At 42.1% G+C, this 22,436-nt stretch overlaps 2 protein-coding genes across 6 annotated transcripts in view; one reads left to right on the forward strand and one right to left on the reverse strand.

Annotated features, from left to right (window-relative positions):
- SRGAP2 (SLIT-ROBO Rho GTPase activating protein 2) overlaps positions 1–7,723 on the reverse strand; it is a 212,361-nt gene extending 204,638 nt beyond the window's left edge. For 4 of the 5 annotated variants that reach the window (XM_075910141.1, XM_075910137.1, XM_075910140.1 and 1 more), the window contains exons 1-2: positions 7,619–7,723; positions 5,025–5,550 (exon numbers count right to left, since the gene is read on the reverse strand). Coding sequence is in view for 3 of the 5 variants with exons in the window: in XM_075910137.1 (XP_075766252.1) it covers positions 5,025–5,091 (67 nt within the window). In the remaining 2 variants the exon portion in view is untranslated. The remainder of the gene's footprint in view (positions 1–5,024; positions 5,551–7,618) is intronic. The other variant, XM_075910139.1, reaches the window with a different exon arrangement.
- Positions 7,724–7,948: 225 nt separating this feature from the next.
- On the forward strand, positions 7,949–22,132 carry FAM72A (family with sequence similarity 72 member A). The gene is made up of 4 exons (XM_006137220.4): positions 7,949–8,671; positions 14,731–14,808; positions 16,454–16,578; positions 19,559–22,132. Exons 1-4 carry the CDS (start codon positions 8,520–8,522, stop codon positions 19,651–19,653), a joined length of 450 nt encoding a protein of 149 aa, XP_006137282.1. The 5' UTR covers positions 7,949–8,519; the 3' UTR covers positions 19,654–22,132.
- Positions 22,133–22,436: the final 304 nt, after the last annotated feature.

A 22,436-nucleotide genomic window follows, 5' to 3' on the forward strand; every position in this document is an offset into this window, starting at 1 on the left:
ATTAAAAGGTAAGACAGTAGTTACCATGAAGGAAAGTGTTACGGCTCAAAGGACCTTACCAAAATTAGGAATACAACTAACATCACTCACAGCTGGTCACCTCAACTCACAGACTACTCACCTGCTGGTTTCAAACAGGGTGAAAGCAAGGAAGACGACATCAGGTGACAGACCACCTGGAACTCTACCTAACAGGGATAAAGATGATGTATGTGCAATTGGGTGGCATTCCTTGGAAAGATTAGCAACACAAGTTTCGCACAGACTGAATTTGACAGTGTGTGGGGGAGGTGTAACTAGAGGAACCTCAGCCAAACACCTTCTGTTAGTTTTGTTTAGATCTGTTTAGTCAGTTGATTGCATGACCATGCACACACATGTGCTTTCCTCTCCTTCTGTCATGAATTAAATAGGATTATGGAGAAAAATATAACTAAGCACACTGAACTGTATCAAGTAATTTTCAAAAAGGAGGAAATTTGGGTGGTTTTTAGATGTGACTTTTCCAAGAGGGAGAAAATAGCTGTGGAACCCTTGCTGTGATAAAACTGCACTATTAGAAATCTGTAGCCTCAACCATTTAAGCTATTTATTGCAGCTTTCCACAAACTGATTAAATTAAATGCTCTGAGGATTGGAAGAGAAAGGAGAAAAAAATTAAGCATAAAACATTTGCCTCTCTTCACTCGAAGTCTACACTCTAATATTTAGTTTATGAAGGATCATGGTGGTCTCTCTCACACCCAGATGTGCAGATGCCCAAGTCACACACAGGAAAGTATGCTGCATGATATACTCATTTGTCATACCACAAGTGGTACAAGTGAATGGTAACAGGATTAAAATAAGAGGTTGAGCTTGCACTCCTAAACAATCCATATGGGAACCATGGAACCTCACTTTCCAACTTTGTAGATCTCTTCTTCTTATGCACACAAAGGAAAAACAGGGTCCTCCTCTCCCTCCTCCCCTTCAACTCCACCCCAGTTCTTAGAAGAATTTCAACTCACTATTTTAACAAAATAGTCTAAGACTACATCCATCTCAACCACGTTCATTCAAAGAGATTGCCTTGAAACCCTCCTCCTTCCATCCACCCATAATGCAAAATATTCGGAAGCTCAAGGAAGTGCTGTGCATTGACAGACGAGTTCAAATCAGAGGAATAAGACAATTAACTTGTGTGACAACAATATTAAGATTTATCTGCAACCCGCTTAATATCACATTACATTATTTATACTCCGTACTTAATATCATAATTCTCAAACTTCATTGTGTCATGACCCTCTTCTGACAACAAAAATTACTATGTGACCGTAAGAGGTGGGACTGAGCTATCCTGAGTCCTATCACTCCCCTCCCTTCCCCAATCCAGGAGTGAAGATCCTGAGCTTTGGCCCCAGCCCCACAGTGAGGCCTGGGATTTAGATTTGGCCTCAGGTGATGGTGCTGAGGCTTCAGCCTCCCAGAAATTTTAATGCCAACCCCATTTTGGGTTCCCAACTCATATTTTAAGATCCGCTGCCCTAGATCAAAAATAAAAGTTAGTGAAAATGCACTTGATGTGTGAACTTCATGAAAACTAATGAAAGCCTGCTTGGATTGTTGCAACTGAATGCATTGTGTAGACTTCTGTATTTGGTTTGCTCGTCAAGTATTTGGATCCTTGGAACTGTAAATGAAAAAGCAGGCTAACTTCAAAGCATGGGTCACTTGTTCAGCAATGGAAAACCCACAGACTGAATACCGTTTAGGCAACAGACAAAAAGCCCAGCTGCATCAGAAACACTTGCCAGATTGCTACAAGAATGGATCCAAGCAGCTACCACGTGTATCTGACCCGTCTGGAGACTTCTGAGGAGTATTCCAGATACACAACAGAGATCTCCAAAGCTCTCTCTCCCCTATCCCTTGAGACTTACACATTTGGAGTCGCTTAAGTTAAATACATTCTCAATAACTCATTTTTCTCTTAGTTAATACGTCTTCAGTTAATTTAAAAAAATTGGCTGCCAGCATTTTTTTTGGGGGGGGGGGGGGGAAGAGGAGGCATATGGCATCTAGTGTATCCTTGGGATTGGGACTAGCCTCATGTGCCATGACATTTGACTTTAATAACCTTCTATCACAAATCTAGTTTGTCTGGATAGCAAGACGTGCTAGGGAGCCTAAGAGAACAGTTTGTGGTCCCAGGTGTGTACATGACTCGGTAAAATCCATTTCTAGAATATACCACCAGGTTGGAGTGTCTGCCCTGTTTTCTGATGGTCTACCATGAGCCAGGCACATTGTTGTGAGCTCTGCTACACAAGTATAATCAACTGACCCAATTCTTTCTGTTTTAAGTATCTGTGTTTCAAATAGGGGAGGAAAGGGGAGAGAGAAAATGTTCAACCACTGAAGTTGATTGCAAAGCCACATTCTGTACAGCATAATGGGATAGCATCAGATACAGGAGCTCTACATTTGATCATCCACATACCAAAGTGATATTACATTAACACCCACAGACCACATTCTGTTTCACAGTCCTATTGTGCTAGATACTGGATGAAAAGCCAACGAATGTAAGATGACATGCCCCTAGCTCCATCCAGCTTACAAAGTGGAGATCCAAGAAGAGATAATACTCCTACTCTCCAAGGAGGAGGCTACAAGTCCATTTTGACTTGCAGATTGCACAATAGCCACTCAGGAACAGGGAAGTCAGTCAGTCTGAAGAGAAAGCTCACCTATAGACACAACTGCAACCCACAAGGGACATGATCACGGCTGCTGGAAGAAGGGAACAGACATGTAAACATCAAAACTAATTCAGAACGATGAATTTGCACTATTGCCAGTTTGTTCCAGTCTGATGACCACGTTCACTCAGCAGCTCTCAACCATGAGGCTGTAATTCTGACCTTATCAATCACCAAGATGCCCTTCTTAATATGATATTTTGTTAATTATTTTTTGAAAAACCAAATCCAGCGATTAGCAGCAACTTTTAGATTCGAAAACACATAACTTACGTGTTTGTGGATTAAGGATTTTAAGTGATGTCTGAAGACACAGCTGCCGTACATCATCCCAGTGTGGCATGCAGCACAAAATGCGTTAAGCTTTCAAAGGCCAGCAAAGATAGAGGAATATTTTCATATCTGAGCAAGACAGATAATACCTCCCAGTTTATACAGTGTCCACTTGTAACAAACATGAGTCATGTCAACTACCACTGATGTGGTCACTTCAGCAGTATAAGACGTTTAGCAATAGTACTTAGCAGGAGGAAAATAAACAAGAACAACCAAACTTAACTACCAGGGCAATTTAGAGGCAGCACATTAACAACTAGATTTGGAAAATGACCAATCGACAGGATAGGTTTTGCTACACAAGGACTATGGTATTTCTAAACAACAACAAATGGACAAGACCTTGGATTTTAGTTTCTTAAACAGTTCAGTGCCCCATCACAGTGCTGGAGCACTGGTTCTAGGGACAATGCCATCTCCTGAATTATCAATAGCCGTTCCTGCTGTTGCATAGAATTTTCTTGCAGAACTTCCATTTCAATTCTGACCACAGCTGATCGTATTTCAGATGGGAAGCCTGATAAGATCACAAATAGACAGTGTATGAGGGCAGGCTGGCTAAATAAACCTTATTAAAAAAAGTGTACTATTCTAAATACTTCAGACCAATCATTCAAACCAATCATTCAACAGAACTACAATATTCAAGTGTGAATGCCTTCTGCATTGTTCCAGAAAGCTGGAGGAGGTATCCCTCTCTGACCTATTTTGAAACAAGGAGCTGGATGAGGGTGGGGGAAAAAAACCACATCGCCACACATTTTAATGTATTGTGTTTTAAGCACCACCTACATCTCGCTTCCAGCTACTATGTCACAAGACTAAGTCCATCTTTTTGAAGCAGCACCTCCTGCTGGATATTGACATTCTACAAGACTGAATAGCTTGTCAAGTTAAAATTTCATTAAAGAGGTGAGAAAATCTCGCACACACACACACACCTTTTGCATTTCTCTTGCCTCCCACACAAGTATCTGAAAGCATTAAATCATTACACGTTAATTAATTTAGTTTCACATAGCACCCCTTTGGAGGAGCAGCTCACACTTCACTATTTTACACAGGGTAATACAAGTCCGTAAATCCCAATGTCCAACTTCCAGTCCTCTGCCTTCAGCACAAAGCCATCTCCACACCCATTCCATCTCCCACCACCCACGCAATCAATGTACCAAGCAAGGTTTAAACAAGCTTACTGCAGCTGATTTCCCATCAGCTACGATTTATCAAGTCACACACACAAGAATATTTTTCATTCAAATTATCTTGAAAGCTTCACACACACACAAACATTAAGCACTTCCATTTCACTACTGAGGGCATGTGATGTCCTAACCCAAGCCTTATGCTCATTTGCACCAACATACACTCCTTCAGAATTATATATCAGCACCAATTACATTCAGAATAGTGGTCATATGCACAGCCAACCCAGGGTGTTGAAAATCACAGCTGTGTGAATAAACAGTGTCAACTTATTGAGTTTGAAGCTGAATATTATAGCTTTTTGGCACAGACAGCTATGAAGACTTGATGTGAACAAGGGTCCACAGTACTAGCAAGAGGTATACCTTCTTCTGCTTCTACAGAGGCTTTAAACGATTCCTTAGGGAGAGAAGAAATTGAAAAGCTATTCACTGCCAGGCACATTTCAAACCTAACCATATTTTAAAGCACCCAGAAAAAGAAGACTCTGAACTCAAGGGTTTTCATATACCGAAAAAGAAATTCCTCTCTGCATTAAGACAACACTGACCTACACAGGAATCCACCCTTATGAGAAAAAAAATCCCTTACAAGATTGCACTATTTCAGAAAACATTGCAAATTCATGGTGACTTGCAAATGCTTTTCTCAGTCCCCACCCAAATATCGAATGCAAATGCCTGCATTTGCAAGTCTAAACTGTAACAATATAGATGGATGTAAAATTATTCCTACCTTTGACCTGAGTGTCATATTCAGCTATGATCTCCTTATCCTTTTTGAATTTAGCTGGCGACGTCATGTTTTCCCTTTCCAGAAAGATTAACCTCAAAACAGATCCACCAGAATGCAACAAATAAATGCAATTTTGTTTCTTCCAAAGAAATGCCTTGGTTTTCTTATCCTTCCACCCTTCAAATAAAACAAATCAGTCCATGGGAAGAGGGCGTGAAACAGAGTGCGGCAGCAGAAACATGCAGATGTTAAGAAATCAGCGGGTGGAAAAGGCAGTTTTGTTTCCCTGCACCAAAACCCTTAGCAGCAACAGCAGCAAGCATCAGACTAGAGAGATCATGTAGTCTCCAAAGGCTTTTCCTGATTACTAACACTAATGGTACAGTCAAGGAGTGGAAGTCCTGCTGCACATGTTTTTTGAAGGTTTGCTTTGCCTTTTTTAAAACAGACTCAAAGATGATGCAAATAAAATCCCAAACGGGAAGAGAAATGAAGGATCAGAGGGCGTTCTCTTTGGTTTCGTTGCCTGTAAATAAAAAGATTTTTTTTAAGATATCAGGTACAAAATACAAGGCGAAAGTTTATAGTTTAAAGAAAAGCTTCATTAGTATTGCAAATGTCTCTTTAAACTGCAGCAAAATGCTACATATGTACATCAGCAAGGTAAAATGCCTGTGTAGTAGCAAGCACAGAAGGAAGAAAAAAAGAAAAAAAATCTCATTGGGAAAGCTCAGTCCCCAGGGGAAAAGGGGTGGTAGTGAAAGGTAACTAGCCCATGGGAAAAAAAAGAATCACTTTTCTAAATGAGCAATGCAGGAAGGGGGAAAAAGAGAGCAGTACTGAAGAAGCTACAACTCGATATCTTGAAAATTTAGACTCAAATCCCTGAATTACATGAACTGCAGGAGGTAAAAAATGAATCCACAAGCCATTTTGTAAACAAGATTAATCCCTTCGGTATAGCTAAATCAGCAGCCTTTGATTCTACAGACAGGTCAGCTGTGTATTACTGTTATTATTTGAATGTTTGGTCTCCCTCCCCCCCATCTAGAAAAACAGATCTTCCCTAGACATCAATGCTGATTTGGAACCAGGGGAAATGCAGCCCAGCATGTGGAAGGCAGATGCAAATCTCCCAACAGGGGGAAATCAGGGCACGTGGGAGGGGGTGTTACAAGTTATTCTCGGTAACAAACGTAAGAAATCAGGGAGCTGTGCATGATAAAAAACGTCAAACCAACAACTGAATCCACATCCAACATCAGGAGGAACAACGTGGCTAGCAGAGACAGGAAACGGGAAAGGGTTACAGAATAGCGTTAGAGCATTTAAATGGAAAACAAATAAACAGAAAGTGTGTGACTGGCTCCCCCCATAGTTACGGAGGGAGTGGAAGATATTCCAAGCTGCTCTATGCAATTACTATCCACCCAGCTGGAAAGAGACTGCGCAAATACACATATTTAAAGCTCTCCCAAAAATACATGCAGAAGCCACGGGCGCTCCACAATGCTTACTGCAAAACCCTTTGGCACCTTGGGAACCTGGGTGCTGCCAACTCAGTCGTGTAAGGAGAAGACCACTCGCCCCCTCAGCCCTATTTGCTTTTCACTTCAGGAATGAAGGACCCAGCCCTGTATTCCCTTTCCTGCCGCTAATCCTAGCAGGGAGCAGCGACGGGGGGTGGTGGGAAGAGATATTCAAGCCTGCGGAAAAGGGGAGCGGAGTTCTGGGAATGGAGCGGATGGGGCAGAATGGGGGAATGGAAGGCGAGGCGGGGAGGAAGGTTTGGGGCTATACTGGGGGTTGGGGTGGGGGAATAATTGCTCCTGGAGTATTATGGACGGGGAGAAGGATTTTGCAGGCTCGAGACTCTATCCTAGGAGGGAGCTATGCAAGGCGGAAAGTGTTGCGATTGGGGAGAACGGGGGCTATGCCACGGGGCGGTTACAACTGGGGGGCCAAAAGCGGGCTGTGCCGGGGGAAGCGGTTTTTGCAAATCGGGATGCGGTTTTTGCTAACTAGGGGACCAAGAGCTGGCTATGACCGGGGGTGGCGTCTTTTGCAAATGGGGGGGAAGGGAGGAGAAGAAAGACAGCAGGCTGTGCGCGAGTGGGACACAGCTTTTTCAAATTAGAGGGCGGCTTTTGCAAATTGGGGGTGGAGGGAGCAAGCGCGGGCTGTTCCCCGGGGGCTTTTGCAAATGGGGGGGCAAGAGTGGACTGTGCCCCGGGGGGGGGGGCGGGTTTTGCAAATAGGGGGGAACAAGAGCGGGCTGTGTCCCGGGGGGGCGGGTTTTGCAAATGGGGGAGGGGGACAAGAGCGGGCTCTGCCCCGGGGGGGGGGGCGGGGAGCTAAGCGCGGGCTGCGCCTAGGAAAGAGGCTTTTAAAAATGAGGGGGGGAGCGCTGGCTGTGCCGGGAGTTACAAATCGGGGAGCAGAGGTGGCAGGGAATGCCCAGGACAGGCGGGGGAGAGCGCGGGGCTGGCAGAGCAGCCGGTGGCGGCCATGCGGGTCTCCCCGAGGGGGCGGGAGTATTATGGGCTGGGGCACGCCTATGGCAGGACGGAGGTCTACTTGCGGCGCGCTCTTACCTGCAGCGCCTCGCAGCCAACTCCCCTCCTCCACGAGCCGAGGCTCACCAGCTACGGCTCCCGCGGTCAGTTTCCTCTGCAGCGCTAGCTCACCCGCCCCGCCCCCTCCTCCGCTTCCCCCAATCAGCCGCTGCGATGATTCGGAGTGACAAACCTTCTCGCCAATAGCGGCGTGCCCCTCGTCTCTCTGCCCCGCCTCTGTCTCAGGACTCCTCCAACGAGGAGCGGAGGGGGCGGGTCCTAAGCGCTGGGAGAGGCGGACCTAGTCCCAATCCCCCCCAATCGGGCTCTAGGGGAGTGTTCGCTCCCCTCCAATGGGAAGCGAGGATGGGGATTCAAACGGAGTCTGACAGGTCTGAAAGCGAGAGGCTCGTGGGGGGCTTGCCCGTTGGGGTCTAACGGCAGCAGGGCCGACGCAGCAGACTCAGCCGGCGCGAGGCAAAAAGAAAGGGGGGAGGGGGAAGAGGACAGTCAGCGGGAACCGTGGGGGTGGGGCAAGCCAGGAAAGGGGAGCATAGGGCAGGTGGGGGTCAGGTGAGGGGGCACAGGGCCCCCAGTAGCGGGGGGGCAGCAGACGGAGCACAGGGTGCCCCGTGGCACGGGACCACATAGGGCCCCCACTGCAGGGGGTAGGGGGAGCCCAGCGCCTGTGGGACAGTGCTGCAGCCTGGAGGGGGAAGGGGTGTCAGCCTCCAGGGGAAGGGGCAGTGAGTGTGGACAGCGCAGCTGAAGCGGAATAGTCCCTAGGGCAAGGATCCCGAAGGGGGGGGGGCTAAAGAACAGTCTTGGGGGGGCAGGAGCCGGGCAGTGGGCCTGGGGGGCAGCTGGCCCTCACAGAAGCAAGGCGCCCCCACCCCGCACTGTGGGAAGAGGAGCCAGGCCCTTGGGAGCCAGAGCCGCCATGTCCACGAGTGGGTGCAGCTTCAAGGACAGGTGCGTGTCCATGCTGTGCTGCAGATTCTGCCAGCAGGTGCTGAGCTCCCGGGGGATGAAGGCTGTGCTGCTGGCCAACACCGAGATCGACCTCTACTCCACGGACATCCCACCCACCAGGTAAGTCCCCTTCGCTCGCCATCCAACGGCAACTCAACAGCGCACCAATGTTACACTAGGCCGCCCAAAGACATTAATTAGCAGGAATCCCCTAGCGTACGAGACATCGTGCAAACCGTTAAGAAAGCCCACTTCCTGCCCCACCGATCTCAGTCTATTCCTTACACGCCACTCACACTCATGGGCAAGCAAGTATTTCTATTTTACAGCAATAGCAACTAAGCCACAGTCAAAACACAGAATGGTATGTTATATAACATTTATATACAAACGCTAACTAATGAGCAATACTCGTTTTTCCTCATCTTTAAAATGTGACAATGTCTTGGTCTTTCTTTTTAAATATTCTGTGACAAGTGAGATTCAATCAATGTATTTGAGAGCCTTCTGGAAAGTGGCAACCCTTTAAATAGAAGTGAAAGTGACTTGAAAGTGTCAGTTTCACTCCAGTTTCAAATCAGTAACTAGTCTATTTTTATTTATAGTCAAGTAATATCCTCAAACAGGTGCAGTATAAATTCTAGTAGGATGTTTCCAACACTTAAATGCTTCATTCCCAGTTTGATTAATTACAATAATGTAAGTTACGTAAATGACAGAAGGTAAACTAGATTTTTTTTTTTGCATTTGCTTCAATTGTTGTTCAAGAGCAAGTAATGAAGTAAGAATATAAGCTGAAATTATTTTAAACCTAACTAGTGTCCCCTAAGTGATTTGCCACAAGATGTCAGACTGTTAATATTAGATCTGGAAGTGCATCTCAGCCCTGACCCCCATTGACAAGTGACTCTGATCATTAGCTCTGAACCTGGAGGAAGTGTGCAGATCTTCGCCTAGTTTTACAACAAGCTACATAAAAATACATGAGTCAGTACAAACTAAAATTTCATACGACTTGTTTATGTTGCTCTCAGTACTATACACTGAAATGTAAATACAATATGCAAGTTCCAATTGCTTTTACAATTTGTGGTTAAAAAAAAAGAACACCATTTCTCAGTACTGATATGCTGTTTCACTTTTGTATTTACGTTATTGCTGTCAAATGTTTAAAAACGTAATCACAATTGTTTAACAATTGCACCTTTATACTGAAAATCATTTATTTAAATTCTTTTTTTCTACCTTTTCAAATATTTTTATTTTCATTATCATGCAGAATACAAAACATGTATTGTTTTGTAAAAAATAAAATAGCATTTTAAAATCACCTAATACAAGTATTGTAGTGAAATCTCTTTATCACCAACGCTGAACTTGCAAATGTAGACTTCTATATAAAAATAACTGTATTCACAAATAAAACAAGTTTTACATTGAGTTTAGAAAGTCCACTCAATCCTACTTCCCATACAGCCAATTGCTCAGCCTCAGACAAACGAGTTTATTTACGTTTGCAGGGGATAATGCTGCCCACTTTTTGTTTACAATGTCATTTGACAGTGAAAATAGGCATTTATTTGGCAGTGTTACAGCCAGTATCATAAGATATTTATGCGTCACATATGCTAAGTGTCTCACTTCATGCTTCAGCCACCAATCCAGGGATCATATATCCATGCAAGATAATCATCCAGAGCAGTTTGTACCCATGCATGTTCATTTTCATCATCAGAACCAACAGAAGGTTGATTTTTTTTCCTTTTTGGTGGTTGGGGTTCGGCAATTTCTGCATCAGAGCGTTGCACTTAAGACTTTTGGAAGCATGCTCCACACTTCATCCCGGTCAGATATTTGAAGACACTTCAGATTCTTAAACCTTGGGTCAAGTGCTGTAGCTATTTTTAGAAATTTACATTAGTGCTTCTTTACATTTTGTCAAATCTTCAATGAAAGTGATCTTATAACACACATGTACTAGGTCATCTGAGATTGTTGTAACATGAAATATACATGGCAGAATGCATATAAAACATCAGGAAACATGCAATTCTCCCCCAAGGAGTTGTTATAAATATATATATTTTTTAAAAAACAAGCATCAGCATGAAAGCATGTTTTCTGGAATGGTGGCTGTACCCTGAAGAGGAGTAGGAATGTTTAGCATATCTGGTATATAAATACCTTGCAATGCTAGCTTAAATGCCTTGTGAATGCCTCTTCTCACTTTTAGGTGACATTGTGAATAAGAAGTAGGCAGCATTCTCCCATAATATAAACTAATTTGTTTGTCTTAGCCATCAGCTGAACAAGAAGTAGTACTGAGTGGATTTGTAGGCTCTAATGTTTTACATTCTTTTATTTTTGAATGCAGTTTTATACCCCTCCCCCCCCCCCCAAAAAATCTACATTTTAAAGTTGCATTGCACGATAGAGAGGGCAAGTACTATAGTACTTGTATGAAGTGAATGGAAAATTCTCTCTTTTTTACCATTTATACAATGCATATATTTTTAATCAAAGATAATGTAAAAAGTGAGAACCAAACACTTTGTATTGTGTTGTAATTGAAATAAATATATTAAAAGATAGAAAAACATCCAAAATATTTAATACATTTCAACTGGTAATCCATTGTTTAACTATGCAATTAAGTGTGATTAATCAGTTTTAAAAATCATTATTATGAAATAATAGCATGGGTTAACTGTGATTAAACAACATGCTCGTTTTTATTTCTGATTTTATAAGTAGCTAATGTAAGTGAGGTGAAACTTGGGTGTATGCAATACAAATCAGAATCCTAAAAGGGGTACAGTATTCTGGAAGGGTTGAGAGCATTGATTTTAGATGATGGATAATAAGATTGTTCACTGGCATATCTTCAAGTCTAGCCTGAGAAAAAATAAATGTTGTTCAGTGGTTCTGTAAAAACATCATCACAATCAAAGACAGTTACTTTCTATCTATTTTATGGATAGAAACATGATTTTTACTCTTAATGGTGCAGGAATGAATCAGTCAAGGAAAGCAAGTTGTATTCTGTTTGGCCTCACATCAACAGAATAGTTGAGCGCATTACTGATGAAGATGAAAGAAGCAGAATCCAATTTGGGTTTCAGGGTTAAGCAAGGACAGCAAGATTTTTGTTTTAAATTCCTAATTGGTCCAAATTAATCTGGAATCAGAGGATGAACAAATATGGCAAAGCAACATTTAAATATTAGTAAACTAACTATTAACATACTTTGTCATTTACATTTTCTTAATTTGTAAAGATGGATTAAAAGGAAAAACTAAGATGGACTAAAATTAATTTTTAAAACAAGGTTTATTTAAAAAAACACACACATTCTAATCACTAAGCCATTGTTCTGTGCTCTCATTTGAGGTTTACAATAAACACCTAGTTCCTGGTGTAGATGTTCTGAACTGCTTTAAAATGTCTTTCATACACTTCTGGTTGTCAAATACAAGTTAGTGATATGTATGGTTATTATACACAAAGGGCCTATTTACACTACAGAGAAGATCGACCCTCCAGAGGTCAATCTTCTACTGTTCAATTTAGCAGGTCTAATGTAGACCTCTAAATCGAACATGGAGGGCAGCCCCCGACAGTGTCCAGTACTCCTCATTCTACAAGGAGTAAGGGAAGCCGGTGGAAACATGTGCTCCCATTGGCTTCCTGCAGCATAGATGCCATCGCGGCTCGGCTTAAAATAAGCCAAATCCAGCTATACATTTTGTATAGCTGGATGGTGTACCTTAACGCCTACCTGTGGATTACATTTGTAAAGTGTTAACTACAAAACTAAGTATGTAACTCTGTAGACCACATATTTCAGTACACAATTAAAATAGTGATCTGTGTTTGTGACTCAGGAAATGATGTAATAATTGGTTTCCCCCCCCTCCATGGCAAATGGTTTAGTAGTTAGACTTGGAGTGGGGGGGGGCTAATATATTGAGGATCTAAACTGTAAGTATCAAAATAGGAAGCATGAAGTCTTAACTAAACTTGTATGTCTGCATACAGAAGTTCAACTCTCAGGACCATTTTTCCTACCCATTAACACAATGAATGGACGAGTATACACAATTCCAAGCCATGAGATGGAATGTTGGACAGTGGTGCACTGAACCCTGTACATACCAAGCTATGTAAACAAATTGCCCCTTTTGTCATTAAGTCTGTACTTACATTACCATTGATGCAGTTCTAGCGGTGGAAATACTACTGTAAACCAACTGTCACCGTTCTACCTATTGTCTCATCTAGCACTGCTTAAAGCAGGGTCTGCACAATACTGTAGTTGAAATGTTAGTGGCTGCCTGAACTAGTGTTCCAACTGGTGGAAAGCTAGGAAGGACTGCAAGGTCAAAGAGCCCTAAACTAGGGAAGATCAGATTGTTTTGAAGATATTTGTTTTTCTAAATTGAAACAAACTGACAACTAAATATAAATTGGAGTTGACAAAACTTACCTATCTAAGATCTATTGTATAAACCCCATTACTGAAGAGTATTTGACAACATTAGTGAGCTCTTAATGACTTTTCTACAGAGACGATCAGAATACATTAAAATCACAAAGCCTCAGAGGATGTAGGTTGAGGCAATATCTGATTTAGGTAATACTATTCCACCTTCCAGAAGAAGAAATTGACATACAAATGTTAAGTCTGGAAATGACCTTGTCTGCGGGAGGTAACTGACCTAGTGCTGAAGCTGGCTATATTCATTGTAAGGAACAGAAGTAATTCCCCATTGGAGTTATAGTCTTTGGAGCTGGGAGTCCTGATATAAACAAACTGCTACCAGCTTCTAGCATCATCAGGTTTAAAGGTACACCTACACAGCAAAAGCTATCATCAGCTAGTCTGTTCAAGCTAACTTAAATCCAGGTAGCATGGGTAACAACAGAAGAAAGACAGCTCAGGCTTCAGAGTGGGCTAGCAAGCCAAGTATTAATTACAAAATACACATTAAAAGTGAATGTAAAGTAAAGTGATGTGGACACCAAAAGCTGGGAGGAGCAGGCCTGCAACCAAACCCAAGGGGGGGTGGGGAAGCACATCCTCCATCAAGTAGTAGCTCACTTCAAGAAGTGCCTTGCTCTCAAAGCTGAAGAGAAGGAAGGAAAAAAAAAACCCAACTTTCTCCCAGCAGGCAGTTGGCCTGCTAGGAAGTATCTACAGATACACAAGTGGATATGAAGTTCCAGAATTGAACTCCTAAGTCATTTGAGGACCCATATGTACATCCATGCTAGCGATCATCCACCAATTGAGAGAGAACCTCTGATGATGTTGATGAAGCACCTAACATCTATACCAGATTTGAAGTACTCACTCTGAAGCCTGTGCTAGCTTTACTATGATTTTTACCCAAGCTAGCTGGACTCAAGCTACCTCAGCTAGGCTAACCCATACACAATTTTTTTTGTAGACCCTTTAAGTGAGTGGTTAAAATGCTGGAAATTTACGGCAGCCCTCCACTGCTGGAAGCCCTACTGTTAAGAACACTGGTTCCTGGTAGATAAAGATTTAGGTTGTCTGCAACAAACAGTTTTGAGTACCATTTCAGCATGTTTAAAGGCAAGTGTAGACAGGGCCAAATCATATCACCTACCTGGTGTGCTGATCAATCCAGTGATTCCTGCCCTGTGGGGCTTCCCACCATCCTGTCCTTCTGGGCTAGAAGCTCTAGTCTCCCCCAGCCACGGCACAGAGCTGGGGTTACTGTCCCTAGCAGAATAACACAGTGAATCATCTCAGCTCTGGGAGAGCTCAGTGCCCTGCAACATAGGCCCCAAAGAGCACCAAGATCTCAAATAAAACAGTTTTACTTTGTAAAAAAATTTTTACACAAAGAAAGCTCATAAAGTCAAAATGGCACCCTTACTAAAGCTCTGTTCCTAGGGGAGGGGAGCCATTTCCTGAAAACTATCATGTGCTGGCTTAGAGTGTTCTGGTGGAATATATAGATATATTTGCTATCTTGAGACTACTGTGATTGGTGATGGAGGGAGACTAGATGATAGCAGGTAGGTGTTTGTAAAGGGAAATAAAGTACAAACCTCGAACACTGGTTTGTTGCAATTCTAACTTACTGGTATCTGGGTGAAGTTATGTTAAATGTCTAAACTGTTTCTGTGACCATTATTTCCCATCCAGTACTGTTGACTTCATTGGAAGTTGTTATTTCACTGACATCTGCAAATGTAAATTGAAGAACATTGCATGTCTGAAATGGTAAGTAATATCACTTTAATGTGACTCATAACCATACAAGCACCTGCTCAGCAGTGCATGTGCTGCAGCAATAACATTTCAACATCTCATACTAATCACACAAATGCAAGTGCTTGGGTCACAAATGAAGTGAATTTGATACAACTTTGCTCAGTGGAATCTTGGCTCACTACATTTGGACATGACTATTAGTCTATCATTGTAGAATTCTCTAGCAGAAATGCTGGGACAATGCATATCAAGACTAAAGTGTGGTTCTATAGAAAACTTGAGTAGCACCCAGTTAACTCCAAAAAGAGAGCTGTCACTATCACAATGAAATGCATTTATTCCTATCTTCCACTTTATTAAAACAGATACAGCAGAGAACTCCTATTTTATAAACTAATTGGGGATTCAGGAGTTCATAAAGCTGAATATATCAGTTACAGTAGATTTGTATAACAGGTTCATAAAACTGAGGTTCTGCTGTAACGGAACATGCTGTTGGCAGACCTAGTCTTCACTAACGGATGGAAAAAGTTAACTTGAAAGTTCCTGGAGCTAGCTGTTTATTTTTATTGATGCTTGATACTTAAGATACTGTTTCTTTAAAAAAAAAAAAAAATCTGCTAAACCGCTCAGGGTTATTTATCTGCTTGGTCTAAAAATTCAGCATGCTTGGATTTGAGCTTGGACAGGAAGGTTCTTGGACTAAAAACAGCAAGGTGTTCTTTTTTTCCCCCAAGAGACTTGACTAGCAAGGAACTCTGTTTGGTCCAGATGCTAAACTAGAAAGCACACACTTTTTTCTGTGCGCACTGCTGGGGGTGGAAAGGAATCTACAGGTAAATAAATTGGGCCAAAATCTCATCCTGCTAAAACCCTTAATTTCCATTTATTTCAATGGAGCAAAATCAGGACTATATATACACCCCAAGCTAATTACCTAGCTTTTATAGGGTCTTATTGTACCACCAGTTTTAAGGTGAATCTTCATTGATTTCACTGGGGAGATCTGGTTTAAAAAGCTTCATAGACTTAAGTTACAGGACATTCGTGTAACACTGCAAATATCCAAATTCTGTATAAGACAAGACTGTCTAAGAAATATAAGTCTTGTGCATCTCCACATACATCCTCTTTCTCTAAGTAAATGTATTCAGAACTATAATTTATCTACCAATGTAACACTGTTTCCCTGGTCTTAACAGGTTAACACACTACAAAGCCAATTTACCCGGCATTTAACATCTGCATTTTCACATCGAAGCTATGAATGGAACACATCCAGCCTACATAATTAGCTTCATTAACATGGGTCCTACAATTGACAAGTACTACTTTTTTAATACATATATAGGTATTCTTGGATTCTGTTATTTCCACTCTAGCTCATCTGATGACGTGGGACTTACCCATGAAAGCTCATATTTTTTGTTAGTCTCAAAGATGCCACAGGACCACTGATTTTAAAATATATTCAGACACTTTATGCACCACTGCTTTAAAAACTCATCTTTACATTTTCTCCAGATGAAGACATTGAACACCAATTTGCCTAGTAAAATGGTTAGATTCTCTTTAACGTTAACCTTTAGTGTTTCTTCAGCGCAAACTTTCATCCAAGAACTTACATGGTCATTATTTTGTTTGTTTGTTCTAGTGGCAATGTTGTAGGTTACCATGTGATTGCTCCATGCAAACCGTGCCTGCTGTCCTGTAACAATGGACATTTCTGGATGTTTCACAGCCAAGCAGTCTTTGGTGTAAACAGACTGGACTCCTCTGGTAAGGAACTCTTAATTCTGAACATGGAAGTTCTATTAAATTCATAGAAGAGTTTACTGGCAATTTCCCCCACTCTCCTCCCAATAGCAAGGTATCTCAAAGCATATGCAGTTGACTCAAAGTATATAGCAAGTCTATAATGAGTTGCCTTTCTAAGCAGATAGCATTCCTTCCCCACAGTCTGTCTGAGGAAACTGTTCATGTCACTGGAGCCTACACAGTGTCTAAAATGCAGTATTAAGCGGCCTCAACTTTGTGTGGCTTTAAAAAAAGGCATCAGGCCGTAAGATTAATTGATTAAAAAATTTACACTGACCTCTTTGTGGTGGACTGGACCTCTGGGAGGCCACCTGATGTGCTGAAGATCCCACTGAAACCATCCTTGGTTTGAATACCCATCCCTCCACTGAATAGTACAGACATCCTAAGTCGTGGTTAGCCTACGGTGATCAGATCACCTCTGTCTACTATCACAAAGAGACAGTATGGAGTGTCATCACTGATGGACATCAGTCCTGTCTGGCTTTTACATTGTGGTACCTGAAGTGATAGCCAATGAGCATCACCCAAAGTAGCATAGTTGGAATCCAGATACGAAGTCAGTATTTCTAATTTCAGATACAAAAATGAAACATGCATACAAATAGGATAGTTATAATTAGTAAGTCCCAACATTTCCAATGATACCTTATATGGTTTATCTACCATATACTTGAGAGAGTCGATCTGTCTATTTGTTCAAGACATCTTTTTAAATGGTAATAGCGAGGACCACCTCATCTGTTATGCAGCTTCCTCTTATCATAACTTACAGCAAGGTAGAGGTTTGGTTGTGCCAGGAAAAATGTGATGTTTCTTGAATGAGACTACCTTTCATAAAGCCATACAGAAAAAAAGAGACAGAATCACTGGGTAGATGAAAGCAACTGGCTGAGGGAGTACCCCCCCCAACCGGTACTGCCCCAGCTCTGAGCCTCCCTGCCCCCCACATCCTTTAGAGGGGGCATGAGGAGCTGAAGCCTCTCCCCCACATTCCTATGGGCTGTTCCCCTTCATCAGGAAGTAAGGGGAAAGTGCAATTTGCTGCATTCCTCATTCCGGCTGGGGAGTGCCTTGGGCAGATGAACCTGGACCTGCCTCAGGTGGGGACATGCACTCCTCCCCGAGCTGTGCATGCTGGAGCTGCAGCTAATGTGGAGAGGTGTTTCTCACCTGGCCCCAAGCTGCTACAGTGAGAGAGGGCTAGGATAGTCCTCTCTCCCCCCAGGGTAGTCCACATATTGAAACCCTCATCCCAGGCCCACCCCAGAGCAATGGTTTAAATGAAGAAAAACAAAAATTAATCAAGTTAAGGACCCAAGCAATGCTGGGCAAATCTTCTAGTCTTGCATAAAGTACATCTCAGTTATAGTTATATCATTCATACCAAAGCATATTTTCATATGGAATATAAAGTCACATGCTTGCTGATGGAAGTCAGGTCTTTGAGACAATACAGTTATGAATACTGCACAAATAAAAATGGTATAAACAGACACAAAGATTCTTATTTAAAGCAGTGTGTACAGCTTCACTGTGTTATTAAGCAACCCTCCACTGACTGATCAATCTGAACTGTATTGTCCGTGTGACCCTATATACATTTTTTATTGATTTCTCCATTATCTTAGACCAGGGGCAGGCAAGATATGACCCACAGTTCAAATCCAGCCCGTCAAGCCACCCCACTGGGAACCTCAAGTACAGAGCAGCCCAGCACCACTTTAAGTGGCTCTCTGCTCCAGGAGCCAGTGGCAGAAGACAACTTTATGCACTGCCTCTGCCCCCAGCAAAATCTCTCAGTTCCAATTGGCTAGAAACTGGAGAATAGGAGTGGAGAGATTTTACTGGGGGCAGCGGCAGCGTGCAAAGCTTCTCCTTCCCCCTCATGCCTGGAGCAGAAAGCCACAGGGAGCAGCCAGTCGTTCTGAGCAGTCTGGGACTGCAGCAAGCAGAGAGCCAGCCTTGGGGTCCCGCAGGGCTGCTGGCCAAGAATTGCTTAGGTAAGCACCACCCAGCAAGAGCCTTCCTATAGCACCCTTCCACCTTCTCCTTCCCCACCAGCTCTCTGCCCCAGGTCACTATCTCCGCCTGCCCCAGGTTATCACCCAGATCCTCTGTACTCCTCCACCTCAGTGCACAACTCCCTCCCAATCCTGCACCTCCTTCTACAATCCTTCCCTACCCCAGAATCCTCTTTTGTACCCATCCTCCTTCCCTAACCCTGCACCCCATTTCCCTGCCCCAGATCACAATACTCTTCTTCACTCAAACTCCCTCTCAGACCCCACACCTGCACCCCAGCTCCCTATCCTGAGCTCCCTTCTGCACCCAAACTGTCCCAGACTGTGCACCCCTGCATAGAAAACTGTGGCCCATGATCACTTACCAAAATCTTGGAGTGGCTCCCCATCAAAAATTATTGCCTGCCCCATCTTAGGCTGAAGCTACAACAGATACTAGCCCTTAAAATTTATTTTTCTTGAGCTTCTTTTTAACAGTTACTTGGAGCACCAATTACAAGTATCTCTAGCATAATCTGTCCTTTTGGGTCCTTCCCAAAGGAGGTGTCCTTTCACAATGCCATCTGTATTACTGTTTCTCATACACATGGTGAAGTAGTCTAAACAGTTTCACAGTGCCTCAACTCAATGCAATTAATGTTACCCGTCCAAAAGGGGATTACCAATAGCGACATGATTATTTCACATTACTCATAATACTGGATTTATTGCTACTAGAGTGTAGTTCAAAAGGATATTTCTAGAGATCCTTTTTGAATAACAATAGAAAATAACTAAGACCTGGGCAACACTATCTAATTTCATCTAATACGTTTGTGGGGACCAGAGCTATTTATTTTGTGGCAATGAATTCAGTTTTTAACCTGACTCAAATAAGGTCTGGAAACAAATTCAATTATTTACAATTTTTTTTCCAGGTGTGAATTTACTGCTTTGGGGCAACTTGCCAGATTTGGAGGAAAGCACCGATGAAGACATATCTGGCATCTCTGAGGAGGAGTATATCAGATAAACATTATCAGCAGTGTCCATCCATCCAGCACTCCCTTATTACATTGTATTGAAGCTTTTTTCCCCATCTTAACATACAAACTCAAGAAATACAGTAAACAAAGGCTAGCAAACAGCTTTTCCGAAGGGGTAGAAGCTGCCTTAGTCCAGTGTAACATGCCTTATAAGACTCTCTCAGCTTTATTCACCTTTCTGAAAAATGAATGGCATACAGATGGCAGCTGCCTCTGGGTTTAGGGCTATTTTGTTCTTGTAGTTCTACGCCTTAAAAGTTGCCTATAAGGAAAACGCAGGCTTTGACTCATCTACTGGCTGTTTTTCCTTCCTAAATAACAGCTCCGTTGTGGATTTCAAGTCTTTTGGCATCACTGAATGAAATTTATTTTTTACCTTTAGTGTAGAACTATTGAGGAATACTCACTCTGGGTCAGTTATCACATTATGAAGAGACTGTGGGTTCCAGTTATGCTTCCTTCTGGACGCTGCCTCTTCTCGCTTCCCATTCCACTCATATGCACCGTCTCCTTTGAGGCCACAGTCAATGTTTCTGAAAGATTTCGCCAGCAGCGAATGCTGAAACTGTACAGCTGTCTGTCTTCCTCCTGCTTTGAAGTTGTTTGCTTATACCACCATTAGCAAGATGACTTGGGATGCTCCTGGACCACTGATCTCTCGCCTGAGTTTCAGAGAATAGTAAATCCTCAATTCTGCTAAAAGCTAAACTGTATTTAAAAAAACAACAACTTATTTGTGACTTTTGCTGACAGTGAACAGGATGGCTGACAAATGGTAAATAAGGAAGCATGCTGGGAACTGGCACAATTCCCTGTTTTAAATTGAAATCACATTCAATGAAGTATTAATATAGCTAATATTAAGAAATGTTACACAGGTGAAGGAAACTCCTCTTGGTCTGTAGAAGTCTTCCTATTTCAGGGGGGAAAAAAACAAAGAAAAAGTATAGTTTCCAAGCAAAAGAATCTGTAATTATGTTTGTATGTCAGTATTAAATGACATGAGCAGTAAGTATAATGCTGGAGTAGCATGTGTGATAAATTTAGGGCTACATCTAATAAAATCTCCATTTACCTCCTGTGCTTCTGGAAGGTGGGTAATCCCCACATAGCTGTTGGTGGAAGGTGGCAGAGTGCCTTTTGGAAAGGAGGCAGCCAGGCGCTTTGGAGTGAAATGTGGCTTCAAGAATACTGTTCTACTTGCAGCTACAAAAGTAACTGCTTCAGCAATTTTCTGTTCAAATGAAAAGTTTTCTTGTTTCTTTGGATAGGAGGTTCTAAGAGAATAACATTGTAAAAAAGAAATCTAAATAAAAATGTTTTAAAAGATAAACTTTTACTTCAGAAATCTTCACATCAGAGAATATTTCTGCTCTGAAGTAACTTATTTTACATTTATGTAAACAGGTCTTGAGCTAGCTAGTGTTTTACATGCTAAGTACAGACATAATATGAGCTCTTCAGAATTGCCGAAGTGACTTAGTAGCAGAAACATCAGCAACAGTGAGAAATAAGAACAGCCATACAGGTCAGACCAAAGGTCCATCTAGCCCAGTATCCTGCTTTTCACAGTAGTCATTGCCAAATCCTTCAAAGGGAATGACCAGAACAGGCAATCAGTGAGATCTGTCCCCTAGTATCCACTCACAGCTTCTTGGAAAGTCAAGGAAAAACTTGTGCTCCTGGAGCACTTGGGCAAACCCTATTTACAATCCCTAAGTGAAGTACCAGGAGAGTAAAACTGCACTTCTGCAATGAGCTCCATGTGTATAGATGCCTCTACATTTATTTGGACTCTGAGCATCAGGACAGTGCCCATTATGTAGTTTCTGATCCTAAAAAGGAATGCCTTGGAGCTCTGTATGTTAAATGCATATTTAATTTCACACAGCAACTGTTTGAGACCACTTTCGATAGTCTATTTTGATAAAGCCATTGTTTTATTGTAAACCCCTAGCTACACTGTAATATTTATACCAAAAACCACATACTCAACAGTCATAGAAAAACAGTTTTAGATCCTGAAGAACACAACAGAAAGGCAAGTGCAGATATCCTGCTCCCTGGAACAAGCCCCTAGCACAAAGCTTATTGGTGTTTTGCAGAAGCCAAAGCCTGCCATTCAGAAAACATATGTAGACTTGGTATATCTAGTTAGCGGAGTATACATCACATGAAAGATGCATTTAAAAATACATACTTGAGGTATTACAGCTACAGTGGATTTCCTGAATCCTACTAACAGTAACTCCAGGATTGATATCAAGGTTAACATTTTGTATATTCTCTGTTAGGCTCTGAAAAGATGCAGTGAAAGCAGACTCTTTTGTTCTATTACTTTACGATATCTGTTCTCAATTGGTGTTGCTACCTCTTCTGTGTTGGATGAAGTGTGCATTTGTTATGTTTCTGTTTTTGGATGTCTTGTTAGGATCATGTGCATCAAATAAAAGCTGATTTATACCACTTTCTTCTGGGGGGGATATATTAAGTATACATTATGTAGCTGGGGGATTGTCTAACTGTTATACTTAAGGATACATCTGTAGTAGTTATATAAGAAAAAAAGAAACACACTATAGCTAACTCAGCTCATTTAAAATCTTCTCTACTAAGAAAGGACAGTTATAGCCCCATTTTCACAGGTGCCAAGCTCTTATCATTCCTACGGAAGTATAAGGAAGCTACCAGCTGCTTAGCAACTCTGAAGACAAACCCTTAAATACCCAAGTTCATACTCTGTACTATACCTTCTGGTTGGGAGACTGTG

The sequence above is a fragment of the Pelodiscus sinensis genome, chromosome 27, assembly GCF_049634645.1.
Source record: "Pelodiscus sinensis isolate JC-2024 chromosome 27, ASM4963464v1, whole genome shotgun sequence".
Classification (NCBI taxonomy): domain Eukaryota; kingdom Metazoa; phylum Chordata; order Testudines; family Trionychidae; genus Pelodiscus; species Pelodiscus sinensis.